At 37.2% G+C, this 17,148-nt stretch overlaps 1 protein-coding gene across 30 annotated transcripts in view; it reads right to left on the reverse strand.

Annotated features, from left to right (window-relative positions):
* Unc79 (unc-79 homolog, NALCN channel complex subunit) overlaps positions 1 to 17,148 on the reverse strand; it is a 261,091-nt gene that overhangs the window by 22,353 nt on the left and 221,590 nt on the right. For all 30 annotated transcript variants that reach the window (XM_074067276.1, XM_074067275.1, XM_074067270.1 and 27 more), the window contains 5 exons: positions 14,299 to 14,403; positions 8,205 to 8,282; positions 4,603 to 4,692; positions 2,293 to 2,468; positions 1,225 to 1,411 (listed from right to left, as the gene is read on the reverse strand). In XM_074067276.1, coding sequence (XP_073923377.1) covers positions 1,225 to 1,411; positions 2,293 to 2,468; positions 4,603 to 4,692; positions 8,205 to 8,282; positions 14,299 to 14,403 — 636 coding nt within the window. The remainder of the gene's footprint in view (positions 1 to 1,224; positions 1,412 to 2,292; positions 2,469 to 4,602; positions 4,693 to 8,204; positions 8,283 to 14,298; positions 14,404 to 17,148) is intronic.

A 17,148-nucleotide genomic window follows, 5' to 3' on the forward strand; every position in this document is an offset into this window, starting at 1 on the left:
ATCACATAGTTGGCTTGTTTTGGCTTGAATACAAACTATCCCAAACCCACAGGGACCTCCAAGAACTTGCCTAAGCTCAGGGAAGGTCATTTGGCAACCTGTAGTTGATTAGTGGTAGTGTCTGGGTTTTGTGTACAGGCTAATGCTAGATGCCTTCCTGGAGTTTACTTTATTCTTTTAAGCATGTCATCTGTCTCTATAATTTACAAAGTCCCTCTGGGTGGGTGATGCCAGTATGTGCTTTACTGGACTCCTCACTGGCCTTATTTTCATGTATCCCTAGAGATTTGAGTCAAAAAGATAGTGCATTAAGAATTAGAACATAAATTTCCCTTTACTTTATCCTTGGTTCTGAAAATAGATCACAGAATTTTTACTGTATTTCTGAAACTGGAATTCTGGACCCCAGGCCTAAACTCCTGGGCTTTCTACATGTCAGATCTGGCCACTCATCTTTATATGCCAAATAAAGAGACAGTAATGGTGAAGGGTGGAGAAAGGAGATTTGTTACAGGGACACACCATGTAGAAAGAGGCAAAGCAAGTATTTCAGCCTATCTTCAGCCATCTTCAAGGTACAGACGTGAGTTTTAGCATTAAACAGACTAAGAATTAGGGCAAGGGGCAAAAAGTACACATAGTTAAACAGTCCTAGTCACAGGTGTGTTTCAGTGGGTCATTAACTCAGTCCTTGTTTTGGGAGAGGTTTCACAGAAGTTGTTATCCCTTGTCCTGGGGAGGCTCTGAAGTTCCCTTTCTTTGGGGCATCCCTCCTTATAAACATGTTGTCCTTAAGGCCTGTCCTGCCTGGATTGCAAGGAGATTATAAGGCGAATGGCTTGAACAAAAACAGATGCAAAATTGTGGCAGGGATGCCAAGATTTTCTCCTGCTTTTCAGCAAAAGCAGTTTAAGTACTTCTTACATTTCTAGCCTTTTATTTCTCTTCACTATTTGCAGTCAGAAATGCCTGGGAAACCAACTCTTGCTTGCCTCCAAAATTTATCTTCATAAAAGTAAGCCAGACAACAGTTTAGGGGGAGAAAAGACAGTCTGGGAATTTAAACAACTTTAAATAAGGCATTAGACAAAGTTGCTTTTCTAACATTCACAGGAGGGCAAGTGATAAGAGGCATTTATTTCTCAGAAGAAACATAATTGGCCAACAAGGGGTTCCATTAGCAATTTCCATGCACACAGTCCTAATCTTGCAGAAATCACTTACTTTTGATTGCTCTGGAAATCCAATCAGGATAACAATAAGATGATCTGCAATATGGGAACCTGCATCCAGAGGTATGGGGAGGCAGGGAGAAGAAGCATTTGGACATACTGCATTATGAGTGAGGGAACCCAGAAGCAGCCAGGATAGCAGACGGATGTGGGAGACACACTCAATGAATTCCTTAGGTCTGTTAGGGAAGAAGGAAGTGTTAAAGATAATTTTATGTTTTCTGTTTTGTAGAATGCCCAACAAATGCTTACTGAAGTAAGGAGTTAACAATGGCCGTACAGGCAACTGCGTAAAGTAAAACACCAAGACATGAGTGTCAACCAAGCGATACATCTGTTTTTCTTATTTTCTACTCTAATCCTGGATCTTAGCTTCTTGAACAAGAAATGGCCTTTGGTGACACAGGATTAAGTACCATTCTTCCACAGTCCAGCTGCCTCTCTGACTGGCTTCTCTTTCTGAATCCTTTCCTTTCCTCTCATCAGAAAGTCTCTGACATCTCGCTAGAGGGGAGACATAATATCCAGCCACATATTTCCCTGCTCACAACAATTTTCTTCTCCTGGTCTCCTCATCCCCAACTTTAATCCTTTCCTTTAAAGGAAAGCCGAGCATGCAAAATGGTAGGCTCAAGCCTATTCTGAGTTTTCAAGGAACCCATCCCATGTGTGCCTCTCTCTTCTTCAGCCTCTGTACAGACAGGGTCAGGGCTGCACTCCATTGCAACCCTGCTATTGCTTTTGTTCCAGCTACAAGTTAAGCTGCTTGTAGTACCTGATTCATTCTTACTGACTTACTAACGCTTTGAAATTCAGAGTGGTAGTTCTAAGCTTTAAGTTTTCATCATCTATGAGGATAATTAAGGTTTTTTAATGTATGGGGGCAAGTCTCTTATTGGCAGCATGTCACAAAGCGCCCAAGGTCCAGATTTCAATCCCCCTAACCAATCAAATTTCACTTTCACAAATCTTCAATGCATTTGGAACTCTGTCTAAGCTCAGGAAACTCAAGGCTGTTTCCATCTTATTTATCCTCGATCCTGGAATATAAGGGTCTTACCCTTGTTGCATTGCAGACGGGGGATGATAGAGCCAAGGCAGGTAACGGATCACAGCTTTGTTGTCTCTGTGGTTGCCCCGGGAGATTTCCATAGCTGCAATCTGAGCCAGGCCAACTTTTAGATGCCCACCGAAGGTATCTTCATGCAGAGGTTGGGAGCATGTCTTCATGTGGCTCTACAAAACCAAATGATACACTGTAACTCTGGCAGACACCTTGAGACATACCAAACCATTCTTTTTAAAAGGTCAAGTGAGAGGCTAGCTGAGCAGCTCAAGTGGTAGGACATCTGCCTAGCAAGTGTGACACACTAAGTTCAAACCCCAGCCCCACTAAAAGGTCAGGTGGTTCTTTCCCCCACTCTAATCAGTATCCTAAGTGTACAACCTACTTAAATTTTAAAGACTTGGCATTGTTCTCTGGATAAATAAACTTTCCCTTGCAAGGGCTACAGAACCACAGCAACCTACAACTGCAACTTCAGCATCTTCCCCCTTCACCCACTCTGGGCTCTGGTTGCTCTGGCTTTACTGTTCCTCCACTGCTATTCCTTTTCCTGAAATACTGTTCCTGTTTCTCTTCATAGAATCATTCAAAATTAGCTCAAGTGTCACTTCCTCAGAAAGCATTCTCTGAGCTCCCTTGGCTGGATCCATGCTGCTCTCTAACCCTTCTTCACAGCAACTGCAAAAGTCACAATTTTACGTTAGTTTGTAAGAAATGTTCATTAAATTTGGCCTCCTGCTAAACAATATGCTTTTTTTTTTTTTTTGGAGGTACAGGGGTTTGATCTCAGAGCCTTGCACTTGCTAGTCAGGAGTTGTGTAAGCCACAACTCCAACTCTAAACTATAAATTTCACGAGGGCAACTGTGTCTGTCTTTGTTCATCACTGCAACCCCAATGCCTAGAACAATTCTGGGCAAATTATAGGTGCTCAATACATATTTGCTGAATTAGTTTTGAAAGCTTTCTTTGCTCAGGGACCTAGGGTCTAGACACAGTTCTGTACTAATTATTCTCATGACCTCAGATAAGACACTTGTCATTTGACCTTTCTGATCTATCTCCTAAAATGTAAGATCAGAGGGTTGGATTAAGTCTGTAACCTTAATGATGTAACCTTGTCATCATCATGGATCTTTGTCAATAATTTTCAAAAGTATCTGCAAAACAAGCTCAAAATATTTAGGCAATAATTGTTTCCTCCTCTTTATGCATCAAGGGCATTTAAGTATAGGCAGCCAGACTCAGTGATTAGTAACCAGTATGTGACCAATGACAGGGGAACTTACTTAGGAATGACTAGGTTGAGACATGAGAAATTATCAGCTTAAGATTTTATTCTCTTTTGTACCTAACATTTTCAAGCATGTCACCAAAAAATACTCTTATTGCCTCAGCAGAGCCTAAAAACTGAGTGAAGAAGAATATTATTAGCTGATGGACTTCTAGGATCACTAGGCTCCTGTTTATCAAAAAAAGGAATCATTTGGTGCCAGATTGTAACTTGGTTGCTCCTTGGACCATCCTTGGATTTTCATCTGACCTCTGTCCAGGGTCTTCCTCAAATCTCTCAGACTATTAATCTTTTAACTCCCTGGTCAAATCATGTCAGAAAAGTAGACTTGCATCAGCAATTCTTTCTACCATCCCTCCAAACAATCAACAAATTCAACAATTTCTCTGAGATTTTGTCCATATTCAAATTAAATTTAGTTTTATCCTCATTTATTTATTTTCTTAAAGAAGATAGCTTCAATGCAGATAAAATAATAAATGGTTTATGTTTGTACAACATGCTATAGTTTAGGAAAATCTCTTTGCTTTTTGCATGTGTTATTTTATATCAACCCTGTAATAGTAAGGCAAGAGAGGTGTCTATTATACAGAGTTGTTTTGCAAATCAGGAAACCAAAACTCAAGGGAGTTAAATGACTCCATGGCACAGTGAGAGAGAATAGATTGGGAATCACAACAGATATAGGTTCAGTTCTGATTTTATCACTTATTAGTAGTGTGACCTTGATCAAGCCTCAGTTTCTACATTTGTAAAATGCATTTAATATCATAACAGAGACATCTGTGAAAGCTGAACAAATGGCAAAATAAAGCTATATATGAAGATGCCATTTGGGTTTTTTTAATGCAGAACTGGACCCCAGTCCTCAGACTCCCAAGTTGTGGGCTCATTTGACACTGCCACAGCTGCCTCACCAAGTAGCAATAAATTTCCATTCAGTCTGCTTAATTCTCTAAAAATACCAGTGTTTTTTGCGGACCTGAGATGAGCAAACGGAAGTTATCTTACCTTCAGTTTGGTTAGTGTGTGCATGTCCGCCATGAAATCCAGCACTTCACTGATGTACTGCCGCATGCACTCCATCGCTGCAGTCCCACACTGAAACACAAGCACACAGCTGGGCCACAGCTTCATTTCTGCCTGACTACAATAATGTCTCACTCCCACTGCATGCTGTTTACTAAGGAATTACTTCATTTTCTGGATTTCCTACTCATTCCACTATTCTTAGCATAATCTATGATTGTCTACAGGACAAAAATTGCTAAAAGATTTGTGATAGAGAGCAAACAAACAGGGGAGGCCTATACGAGACAGGGCTAAATGCTGTTTCCACTGGATAAACAAGGTGATTGTTGCTTGTTTGTTTTTAAACTGAGGTATATACAAGATTCAGCCTATATAATGCAACTGTCACCCAAAACCTGTATTACTCTGGGGAAGTCTCAGGAGTACATAAAATATGTGCTACCGAATTCTAACTTCATATGCATGGTAGGTGCACTGTTAAATAGATACATGTATTCATGTCAGTACTTACTAGGGATAAATGAAAGAAACAGAATGGTCATGTTCCTTATACACTTGACATATGTTTGGGAAGTTTTAAAAGAAAAGAAAGCATGCTTGTGTTTTAGGTTGTTAAATGGCATAGATCTGCTCTCTCAGGGAAATGCAGTGAATTTGGGATCATAAGGAAAGTAAAAGAAAATGAACCAACAGGCTGCTATATCAAAGCTGTATGAGAAAACCCACACACCAGGCTGGGTAAAATGTGGATCAAAAGCAGGCAGTCTTTGAAGCCATGTGAATACTATGATAAAGGCCTCTGGGCTTTCTTTAGGAAAATCTGGAACATTTTATACTTAACTAGCTTACCCAGTAGCTCTCATTTTCCCATATTCATGTAAATCTGCACAGCACTGAACTATATCACCTCCTCTCTCTTCTAGAATGTTACGCTTGTCAGTTCTTCTGACAGAATAACAAATAGTAAAATAAGGTCATTGGCAGTCTGTCAGAGTGTTTTCCAAGCATTTCACACATTCTAAGGTTTCCTTCTTTTAAATTAAATCAAGAGAAGGAATTATAAAAGGTTATTGTGTTCCTGCTTTTGCAATATGAGTCCTTCAGTGCAAAAAAGGACTCCCCCCCCCCACGATTTATTCCATTTTCTCTGACCTTTCGCACATCATGCAAATAGGAGCACAGACTCTGCTCTTGAATTTCTTTAAAGGATTTGTTTCTTTCATAGGCAATATTTTATACCAGCTCAACTAGGCAAATGTCAGAAAATAATTACTAGGAGCATTATTCATTATTTGTCTTTTAAGTATGAATCTCAAGAAATGAGAGCAAAGAATTTACCATTCCATAGGTACCTTGCTCTAGAGATAGTGATTATAACTAGTAAAAGACTTAAAATACACTTTATGGTCAAGGGAATCTTAGGGAGCCATCTGCCCTTGTAAAACAGGAATGTAATTTCCAACCATCCCGATTTCACTTTGTAAAACATAAATATAACCTTAAAGATGTGTTATTTTTAAAAAAACAGAACATAAGGAGTCAACTCCATTTGTTTCAGAAGGTTTATGTTTATTTCAATGAGAAAACTGATAATGAAGGAGTTGAAAACATACCCTAACTTCAAACACGTGAATTGAAATAAATCATTTCCAATTCTTCAAAACATATCTGATTTAAAATCATTTCTTAGACTGTATAAATAACACATGCTCATTGTAGAAAATTTGGAAAATACAAGTTACTAAAAGGAGCAATTAAAATCATCATAATCCTAATTCATGTCCTTCACTTCTGAGTAAACCAGTTTGTTAATATTTTCTTCCAAGTTTTTTTCAATGCCTATATACACCCACATACATATGATCTTTATAAGATTGAAATAACTTTTTTCTAACTTGCTTTTAAATTAAATCCATCATAAGTATTTTCTTAATTATTTGAATACTCTTTGAAACTTTGACTTGCTAGCCACCTAGTAGTCTATCTTCTGGATACACCTTACTTTATTTAAACAATATGGTAATGTTGGACATTTATTTTTATTTTGTTTCCATATTTTTGCTATTTTTAAAGATGCTTTAATAAACATACTTGTGCATAAATCTTTTGGGGTCTATTTATTTTCTCTACATATTCCCAGAAGTAGATTGTCAAACTGCCCTCCATTAAGGTTAGTTTCACTACCACCAGTAGCTTATAAGAATGTTCGTTTCACTTCACCAACAATATATTTGATCATCAAGAAAAATCTGCTGGGGGAGAAGAAAAATGGGAAAATATGAGCTATGGGTTGCTAAATTTCAGTTATGTAAGATAAATACATCCTAGAGCTCCTTTGAGCAACCTAGTGCCTATAGTAAGCAATGATACTATATGCCTAAAAATTTGACAAGAGTGTTAATCTTTTATAAAGTGTTCTTATCATAACTAAAGAGGCAGGGAGAAACTTTTGGAGATGATAGACATGCATAGACTGTGGTGAGGGTTACACAAGTAGTATACTTATCTTCATACTTATCAAGTTGTATACATTAAAACTGTACAGCTTAAATTTTCCATTTTCAAATATTTTATTTTACTTTTATTAATTTAAAATTCATTGATTGCAAAAAGTTTTCTCTTCTAGATGAGAATCCTACAACTGTTGCTTTATTGTTATTTTTGTTGGATTATTTGCCTTTCACTTATTGATCTTGATACCTCTCACATGTTAAGGATGTTACTTTTTATCGACCATATAGGTAGCAAATACTGAATTCTAAAAATTAATTAGTAAAGAAGCAGTGAGTGCGTAGCTGAGAGTGGCTAACTATTCTCCGGTTCCACTTTTCTTCCCTAGCACACAACTGGCCAATTGCCCATCTTCTCTTACAGTTAGGTGCAGTTGTGTGACTGGGTTCCATCCCACAGAACATGACTTGACTTCCATGCACCATATTCATTTATCTTTCCCCACCCATCTATTAATTAAAGATGGCTGCACATGATAGAAGAAATCTCATCCCCAAAGCATCTATATGGCACTTCCCCTTCCCCTACTAATTAAACTTCACACAAGTAAACTGTGAGTTTATTTTGTGTGAAGTTACTGAGTATTAGAATTCTATCTCATAGCATTTCATTATACTATCAAGAACCCTTTAAAATCACAGTTTGGTAATTCTACTTCCAGAAATCAATCATAAAGAAATAATTCTAAAGAATGGGCAAAGATTTAGGAATAAAGATGTTCATTATATTAATTATAATCACAGAATATTGAAAGTAACATATCCAATCATAGGTTAATGTTTGTTAACATTATTCTTAATAAATAATATTTAGTCAGCACTCACTATATGTCTGGCACCATGCTAATATGCTTTACATACATTAAAGTCAGTACTCAACCTACAAATTAGACTCTTATTATATTCTCATCTACAATATGATACAAATCAAATAATTGTAGGTTAAATAACTTTCCTAAAATTCCACAGTGAGTAAACAGCAAACCTTAAACCCTGGTGTGAGTTTAAAGCCTACATTCTTGAGCACTGTTTTATAAAATATAAGGTAGAATGAATTTGATTGGGACTTACTCCAGGTACAGAGGCTATCATCTGCTTGCTCAGGATTGTTGATTCAGCTAGTTTGGTTCCAGCATCTGCACAAATAAACTAAAAAAATTGAAAGGACAATTATTTTTAAGAGTACTTGGACAGCAATAACTAATTTATAATTTTATTAACATGACTTCAATTCATTAACGTTTACTTTTGTGACAGTCTTCTCTAGATATATCAGACTTGTTAATCATGATAGTTCGTTCCTATGAGCATAGAACCAGCTAAACACACAGATTCTGACTTGACCCAGAAATCTAAGTGGTATGGAAAGGGCATTCAATCAAGGAAGAAATAAAAGATGTCAACGTTGTCAGAGTTATTCCAGAGTCAATCCACTCCTTCTGTAGCACTTCCTGACAGTTACTATTGGTACACATTTTTAAATTTTTATGACTTCTATCATTATAGAATACATTTAGATTGAAAACAGAAAAATAATCAACCTCAGAGTGAATAGTACTCTATGTGTTTCTTCTCCTTCAAGGATCCTCAGTGTCTTGTCTTCCTTCCCCCACTTCTTCACATATATCCTCTGTGCTGAGAATGACTCCAGTTCTGCTATGTGGCCCAGGGGACTTCTCACACACTTCCATTGTAATGATCATCACATTGGATTGCAATGGCCTGAGAGTCTATTTCTCAATCTGCTATGAGCTCTATAAGAGTACAGACTTGATGCAACTCATTTCTGGCACAAGCTTAGTGTCTGATATCCCAGAGGGATATAATTAATCAATTATGACTTGAGATCATGATGAGGATGGATTTGCCAGATTGTAATTTCATTTACTCCATTACCGATTTTGATAGGTATTTCCCACTTAATGCAACATTCAATTATTTATTTATATGTTTTAGGGAAAAGGTCAGAGGAAATCTTCAGACTTTGCTATGAATAATTATCTCCTGTTTAATTTCTCTTTATTGGCCTCTGCCCAGTGGTTCTAGCAACTTTGGGATCTGAAACTGCTGCTATATAGAGTCTTTAGAAGTTTCAATTCCAATAGCTCTTCCTTCTCATCCACTTGGATTACACAGGGAATCTGGGTGGATAAAAACAGGGCAGGCTCTGCCCTGTCAAACTGGGAGAAGAACTATAGACTGGGGTCTAAAAGAAAATCTTAGGAAGGCCTGATGAGGAACTCTGGGACAATGGAAACGGCATATTGCCAGATAATCAGTGATTCAAACTCAAGCACTATTAATCAGCAGCAAGGTGGAACTTGAAACCAAAGGTCTTCTGAGGCCAACAGCTGGTCTTCAAAAGTGAGAGAAGTGATTCTTCATGAAGGCATTTGGCTGTAGGTAACCCAGCAAGAGGGAGGACAGCTGGCAGACTTGTTCTCAATGCTGTATGATAGGAGTGGATTCAGATCTCTACATTAACATTCTGTCATTTCCACTCGCCTCGAATACTGTTTCAGGGAGTTAAATCTATTTGTTTTATTCAGGTATGCTCACCTAATTTGTACTTATTTCTACTGCTATATAAGGAAAACTACTAAATCAGGTTTAAGAACTGTAAAGCCCTTAACTCTGGCCAAAACTGTAAGTTACAAAGTGAAACCCATAACATTTGACAGAACAGAGTGAAAAGAAGGAACACTCCCAATCTGGCCTCCTGGCACACATTGCATGTTTTCCCCTAAAATGAATTTTTCAAAGCTATCTGAGTCTGAAATCTGAGACAAACAACTTATAACTAAGTACCCAAACTTCTGTGAGGACATAAGCATTAATATTAATTTCTTTAAAACAGAAATAAGACTGCAGAGCTAAGAGAAGCCACAGGGAACACAGCCACAATAAATGTGTGAAGTAAGGGGTGGTCAGAAGGGCTCCTGTAGGGATAATTGAAAGTCCTGGGCTGCTCAGAATGTGCTTGCATGGCCTAGTGGCTCTTGAGAGCAAGATAGGATCTGCAAAGAAACAAAAGTTCAATTACCAATATCTGCCTTCAGCAGGTGCCTTTGCCACTTGCTAAGTCAGTAAGTGGACCAAGGTGCAGAGTTCGAGCATATCAGCATGGCTAGCAGCCATGCAAGTGTCAGAATTTGAGGTCAAATGCAAATGTCTGATTTGTAATGACTTGTACAAGTCAAAATTACTTTAGAAGTCGCCCAAACATAATTTTACTCAAAAGAGAATAAAAATATGTGATCCTCTAAAACCACCCAATATTTATTTTTAATCACTATATTTTATTCTCGTTTATTTTTACATCATATATACAACTAAAACCTTAATAAATCTTTGTCTTCATCTTATTATAGGTGCCAATGATGAACTAAAAAAACTCTATTGTGATTATATAGAATTGCTCAAAGTACAAATATGTAACTGAAATCAAAAGGGGAAGTAACAATTGTTGTAGCAGTAAGAATTCTGTACTTTCACTGTACAGAACATACCACTGAAATATGTACTTCTCCAGGAGAATAAAGACACAAAAGTAACACAGTCTCCATTATGTGTCATTACTAAATTCCTTATCCAAAGGAAACCCAAAATAGTACCTCTATCTCTCATCACAGAGTGATTACTACTAACTCAACCAACATTAGCTCCACTCAACAGTAACCCTGTGAATTACAAACAACAGCCATCCCTCTGCTATTTCTTTGTCTTCCAGCCCACAACTAATCTATTTTTAAAAGAAAACTTTTTTACAAACATTTCTCACAACTTGAATATGCAGGTATATCCCACAGAGTGGGAGTGTACATGCAAATTAGCAGAATATCTACTCTTGACACATAAGAAAAGCCAGGGAAATTTGTTTTGATTTTTTATTTGAACCTAGTCTTTATGATGACTTTTAATGGGTTATTGCTCTATTATGAAAGCTTTCCTTTAATCCATCTTTTTTTTTTTTTTTTCGATACTGGGCTTGAACTCAGGGCCTACACCTTGAGCCATTCTCCCAGCCCTTTTTGTGAAGGGTTTTTTTTCAAGATAGGGTCTTGCAAACTATTTGCCAGGGCTGGCTTCAAACTGCTATCCTCCTGATCTCTACCTTCTGAATAGCTAGAATTACATTGTGAGCCACTAATGCCAGGCTCCTTTAATCCATCTTGAGAACAATCATAATAGTCTGCTATATATCAAATATCTACCGTAAACCAGCAGAAGAGAAAAGGATTGCAAGCCAAGGCAGAAAATGTCAATACATTTGAATTAAATAACATAATAGTATATCTGTCTAATGTAGAGAAGGGGAAATATATCCTGATGGGTGATGATTTTAGATTCTGAAAAAGACAATTTTTTTTCTATTTGGCAAATTCTTTACTATCTCCATGCCTATTTTTCTTTGGGAAAAAATCCACTTGAGCATAAGGTCACCTGATTTCATTTGTAAGTAATAATAATAATAACAATAATAATATTAACAGAAGCCACAGCTAGACAACCACAGTATCATTGACAGGAGAATTTCCAATGATGCCAGGCCCTCAGGAAGAATTTCTAGGAATTAAGAAACAGACTGGTGTCTGCTACTACCTTGAAATGTTTAGAACTCAGATGGCCCCTTCCTTGGGCAAGTGTTCCATGGTCTTAAAAAGGATCCCTCAAGCTGCCAGAATATTTGGTAAACAACATATGTTTTACCCATGAGAATAACATACGCGGTTCCATCTCAGTAAACATGTCCATCTACTAAGATATTTATTAGAGAAGTAGTAGAGGAAGTTACCCTGCTGGCTCCTTATGGTGTGAAAGAATGAATTGTGACCCCAACATTGAAGCAACTGACTCTTCTCATTAATGGAGCCAGTGTCATCCATGATGTGTCACCTAAGGACTTGTTCCTCCCAATCATCCTTTTCTGTTTCCACATTGCATTTTTAGTCAAACAGACATGCCCCTACTGCCTTCAGATGATGATCACTGATATCCATGATAGTCACTGTCTGCCCTAGGCACACACTGTCATTACTATGAGCTTGGTTGTCTAGGTGCTGGGAACTGACAGTGCTCATTAGTATAGGGGAAAGTTTCCTATGAGTCCAGTTTAGATCTTCTGGGCGAGGAACAGCTACAAGAGAGCATGATCTCACCTTCATCCTCCAGAGAACAGCTTGAGGACACAGCAGTCTTATAGTAAAAGAAAATGAACTGGGAAACTCTACAGGACTGGAGGTGTGGCTCAAGCAGTAGGGTGCCTGCTTTGCAAGTGTGAAACCCTGAGTTCAAACCCCATGCCCTGAAAGAGAGACAGAGAGAGACAGAGAGAGAGAGAGAGAGAGAGAGAGAGAGAGAATGAAAGAAAAGAAGGAAGGAAGGAAGGGAGGAGAAAGAAATAAAGGAAAGAAGGAAAGAAAGAAGAAAGAAAGAAAGACCATAGAAAGATGCACTGCTCATGAAGAGACACAAAGTATTTCTCCCTCACCTTATCGAGGCCTTTTCTTCATGACTTGGGCAAGACCTCAAGATAGAAAAGGGAAGTACTGTTTTTAAGGTATGCCTCCTTTTTATTTCTCTAATTAATAATGAAAATGATTTACTCTAAGAGCTTACAGGAGAAGGACATGTTACTTCAAAATGGCATAACGTTTGACACTTTTTTGTCATCGAGGTAGAAGTTATTCACAAAGTTGTCCCTCATGGGTAGGATCTCAAAATGTACAAAACACCTCTCCAACCTAAGCAGTTCTGCAACTTCACTTTTAAATATAACTTAATGGTTCAATGGCATATGTATATTTTTTGTTTTAAGAAGTTAAAATTGTAATCCCAGCACTCAGGAGCAAAGGCAGGAGGATAACGAGTTGAGACTAGCCTAGGCTTTACAGAAAGACCGTGTCTCAAAAAAACAAAGCTGAAAATGGAAAATGTTACAATTGAAATGGAAGATGAAAATTCATAAAATACATTTACAAGTATCTACTTTTTGCCTTCTTTCTTCCTAAAGCTAATTTGTTTTTGTTATTTATTCACCTAACTTTGATGCAATAATCATTGTTTTCCTGGTTTCCTTAAGCACTGGGTAATTTAAACTGTCAGTGTTCTTTTGCTGTCTTGTGACAAGTGCTTATTATAGTTGAGTAATATGCTTCATAGAAAACCAGCCTCTTAACAGTACAGAGTGGGGTGCCAGACCCCAAGAAGATCAGCCACACAGATCTGCTCTGCTCAAGACTGAGGGCAATTAAGGGAACGTTGTCCAAGGCCCATGGGAAAGCACCTTCAGAGGCATTTTTAGCCTAGGCTGTCCTGCCTGTATCTTCCCTATTGCTTGAAACTCTGGGCTAAACCATAACCCCAGGCAAAGACATTTGCCTATACCCACCAATCCTTTTCGAATGTCACTTGCCTTCATGAAGTCTTCCCTGATTCATACCACGTAAGGTGGGATCCCTCCTGCTCTCAAAACTCCATCCCCCCCCCAACTTTGTTTACTTCCTTCTCTCACATCACTAGTCAAAGGCTGCTCAGGTGATCAAATCTTGTGTGTTTGACTAAAATGCTGAGTTAACAACACAGGATGAAGGACTACAGTATCTCTTAAGCAGCCCCACATCCAAAAGCATTACCAGTGCCTGTCCTCCAAAGCCTGCCTTGTATGTGTTTAAGCCCCTCTGCCTCAGTCCCATAGGGCTGATTTACACCTACACTCACCCTGGCTGGACTCAGCACATCCTGCCATTTGACTACATCTGGCCCACTACCCGCACCATCAAAGAAAATGTGGTGATTCACCCACACCCATCTGACCCTGCAGTGACCTCAGTCTGCTCTCTCATTTTTGGCTTCATTTGCTCTGTTTTAGCTCTGCTGAGTGAGCTGCAAACCTACCAGATTGCAAATTTCTTGAGCACAGAAATTACTATTTCATTCTCCATTCTAGGTCCACACTAGGAAAAAAAATACTCCATTTTTGTCTTTTCTAGTCAATGGGATGCCAAGTGCATCATATTAGTTAGAGCTTGGCTCACAAAAGATATATTATCTCTCATCTCTGGACAAAGGCATCTGGTTTTATTGCCTAGACCTCATACTTCCCTTAATTTTTCCAAACATACACGATTTCATGAAAAGTTTTACAAATATGGCATAACCCTACCTGGATAAGCAGAAGGAGATTTGTATCTGGTAAGGGCGATTTGAGCTTTAGGGCCTGTAGAAGTTCTAGAACAACACTACGAGACAAGTAGAATTTATCCCGTTCCTAAATAAAGCAGAGGTAAGGGATTAACAACTTCAGTCAGAGTAGATTTATGTCAAAAAAGCTTCCAAAAACTCACCACAGATCAGAAGTTAAAACTGTGTTTTAAAATGCAATGAGCTACCTTTAATAAATAAATTAAAACAAAAAAGAAAAAAAGAAATTTTTGTGTATAATGGGTTCACTGAAGCAATGAGGACACACAATTTAATGGATAAGAAATAATATGCTGTCTCTTAAATATTAAAACCACAGGATTTAGTTCTTAGTCACGGGGACAGATCCCAAGAATTGCATCAATTAAACAAAACTAAAAGTATTTTTTAAATGCCAGTGATTTAGACAGAAGCATTTTTAAACACCTGTTTGGAAAGTTCCAATTTCTCTCCCAGGAACTTATTTTTTAGGAAACTATTGCAAGCATACAGAAAAAGAGAATGAAATATATTATGTACCTACCACTCATCTTTGTCAAATAGCATCATTTTGCTTTAATAGAGCCATCCCTTTTCAGTATCAATAAATCATTATAGAAACAGTAGTTCTTTTTAAGAGTTTTTGGGTTGTTTTCCAAATACAAGAAGACACTGGCAGATCACACTTACCATGGGCTATCACAGGGCTTGAACTGTGTTCCTTGAAGACAAGTTTCCTTCTGGGTTATTTTTACTTTATGGCCCTAGCCAAAAGTATGTGAGTTGGAGAGTGTGGTGTCAAGTATCCCATTCTTGGTAAGTCCTAGATTCTGACTTTTGTCTCACTCATTTTATGCAACTTCCAAAATTGCAGTTCTCCTCCCAGCCACACCTTGCAGATTGCTAAACATTCCAGGGCAAAACTGGCCTCAGTGCTAGGCTCACAACTCTGAATTACTATGTGCTCCCAGATCCTGGCCTCATAATTCTTCTGTATCTGGCTGTATCTGCTTTTAAGAAGTTTAAGAATAAACACTCTGTTCACTTTTTATCTAACTTTTTAAGATGTTAAGCAGGAAGATAGCTTTAAATTACCTCACCCACCATTATTAGAAAAGAAGGTCCAGCATTTTTATTGGAATTATTATAAATTTACAAATTATTCTGAAAAAAATAGCTATCTTTATTATACTTAGTCTTCATCCTTGAAAAATCAGATGTATCTCCATTTATTTAATGTTCTTTAGTGTTCTTAAGTAAAATTGTCTGGTTATCACTATAACACTCTTGCACATTCTTGTTAGTTTATTTTTTGTTGCCACAGTAAAGTTTATTTTATTTTTGTGGTATTAGGGCTTGAACTCAGGTACTACACCTTGAGCCAGTTCACCAGCCCTTTTTTGTAATGTGTTTTTTTGAGGTAGAGACTATTTGCTGGGGCTGGCTTCAAACCATGATCCTCCTGATCTCTGCTTCCTGAGTAGCTAGGATTAGAGGTATGAGCCACAGGCACCTGGCAATAAACTTTAAAATAGACATTTTAAAGTATATTTTACAAAAATTTATAGCTGAATATTAACACAGGTGATCTGAAGTATTTATCTGTATTCAGTATCCTTGTAGAGCTCTCTTAGAAGTTCTAAAAATGTGTCTATAGATTCTTTTGGTTTATTTCTAATCACATCATTTCCAAAAAATGAGTTGCATTTTTGTTTTCTAATCTTTATACCTTGACTTCTTCCTGTCTTGACAAACTGAGTAAGACCTCCAGCACTATGATGAACAGAAGTAATGAAACTGAAGATCCTAGTAGTATTTATGATTTTAAGAGGACTGTTGACATTTCACCATTGTATGTAAAACTTTCTAGAGGTTTCTGGTAGGTTTTCTTTTAGCAAGCTAAGGATGTTCCTTCTATTACAAGTCTGACATGAGTTCATGATAAATGAATGATAAATTATAAAAACTGCCTTTCTTATATCTGGCAAAATAATGACAAAGGTTTTTCTGCTTTAATCTGGTAACATGGTGACTTTAATAGATTTTCTAATATTTAAATTGGTTTTATACTTTAGGAAAATCCCAACTGGGTCATGATATTCTATTTTTAATGCACTGATTTGCTATTACTCATTCAGAATTTTTCCACATATGAAAGATATTGGTCTAGATTTTTCCTTTTCCTTATTGCCCTTTGTCTGATTGGTATCAATATTCTACTAGTCTCATAAAATATATTGATTAAGCATTACCTTTTTTCTATTCTATTAGTTTGTATAAGATAGAGATCAATATGTTTCTGAAAGCTTAATAGACACTGTCTCTAAAGCTGAAATGATGTTTGTGGGAGGTTTGTAACTACTGATTCCATTTTTAATCATTTAAATGTAGGGGTTTTTTCCTTTTTCTTCTTTCCTGATTGCATACATTATGATTTTTCTAGAAAACTATCCTAAGATTTCAAGTTTACTGTCATAAAGTTGTTCATTTTTAAATCTCTAATATGTCTGCAGTTATATTCTCTTTTTTACTCCAATACTCTTTATCTGCGCCTTTTGTCTGTTTTTTATCCATCTAGACTAGAGTTTGCCTATTATTATTTACTACTATTATTATCATTAGCATTACTGTTTTATATTGCCAGTGACCACTTAAGATTTCCACACTTATCAATTTTTTCAGTAAATTTCCTTTGTACATTTGACTCTCTTGGTTCAGTTTCCTTACTACTGTAACATATATTTTAGAAATTGTTTCTGTAAGAATCTATCAGAAAATGTCTTATATTCCTGATGGCATGTTTATCTATCTTTACTCTTGAAGGATATCTTAG

This window comes from Castor canadensis, chromosome 3, assembly GCF_047511655.1.
Source record: "Castor canadensis chromosome 3, mCasCan1.hap1v2, whole genome shotgun sequence".
Lineage (NCBI taxonomy): Eukaryota > Metazoa > Chordata > Mammalia > Rodentia > Castoridae > Castor > Castor canadensis.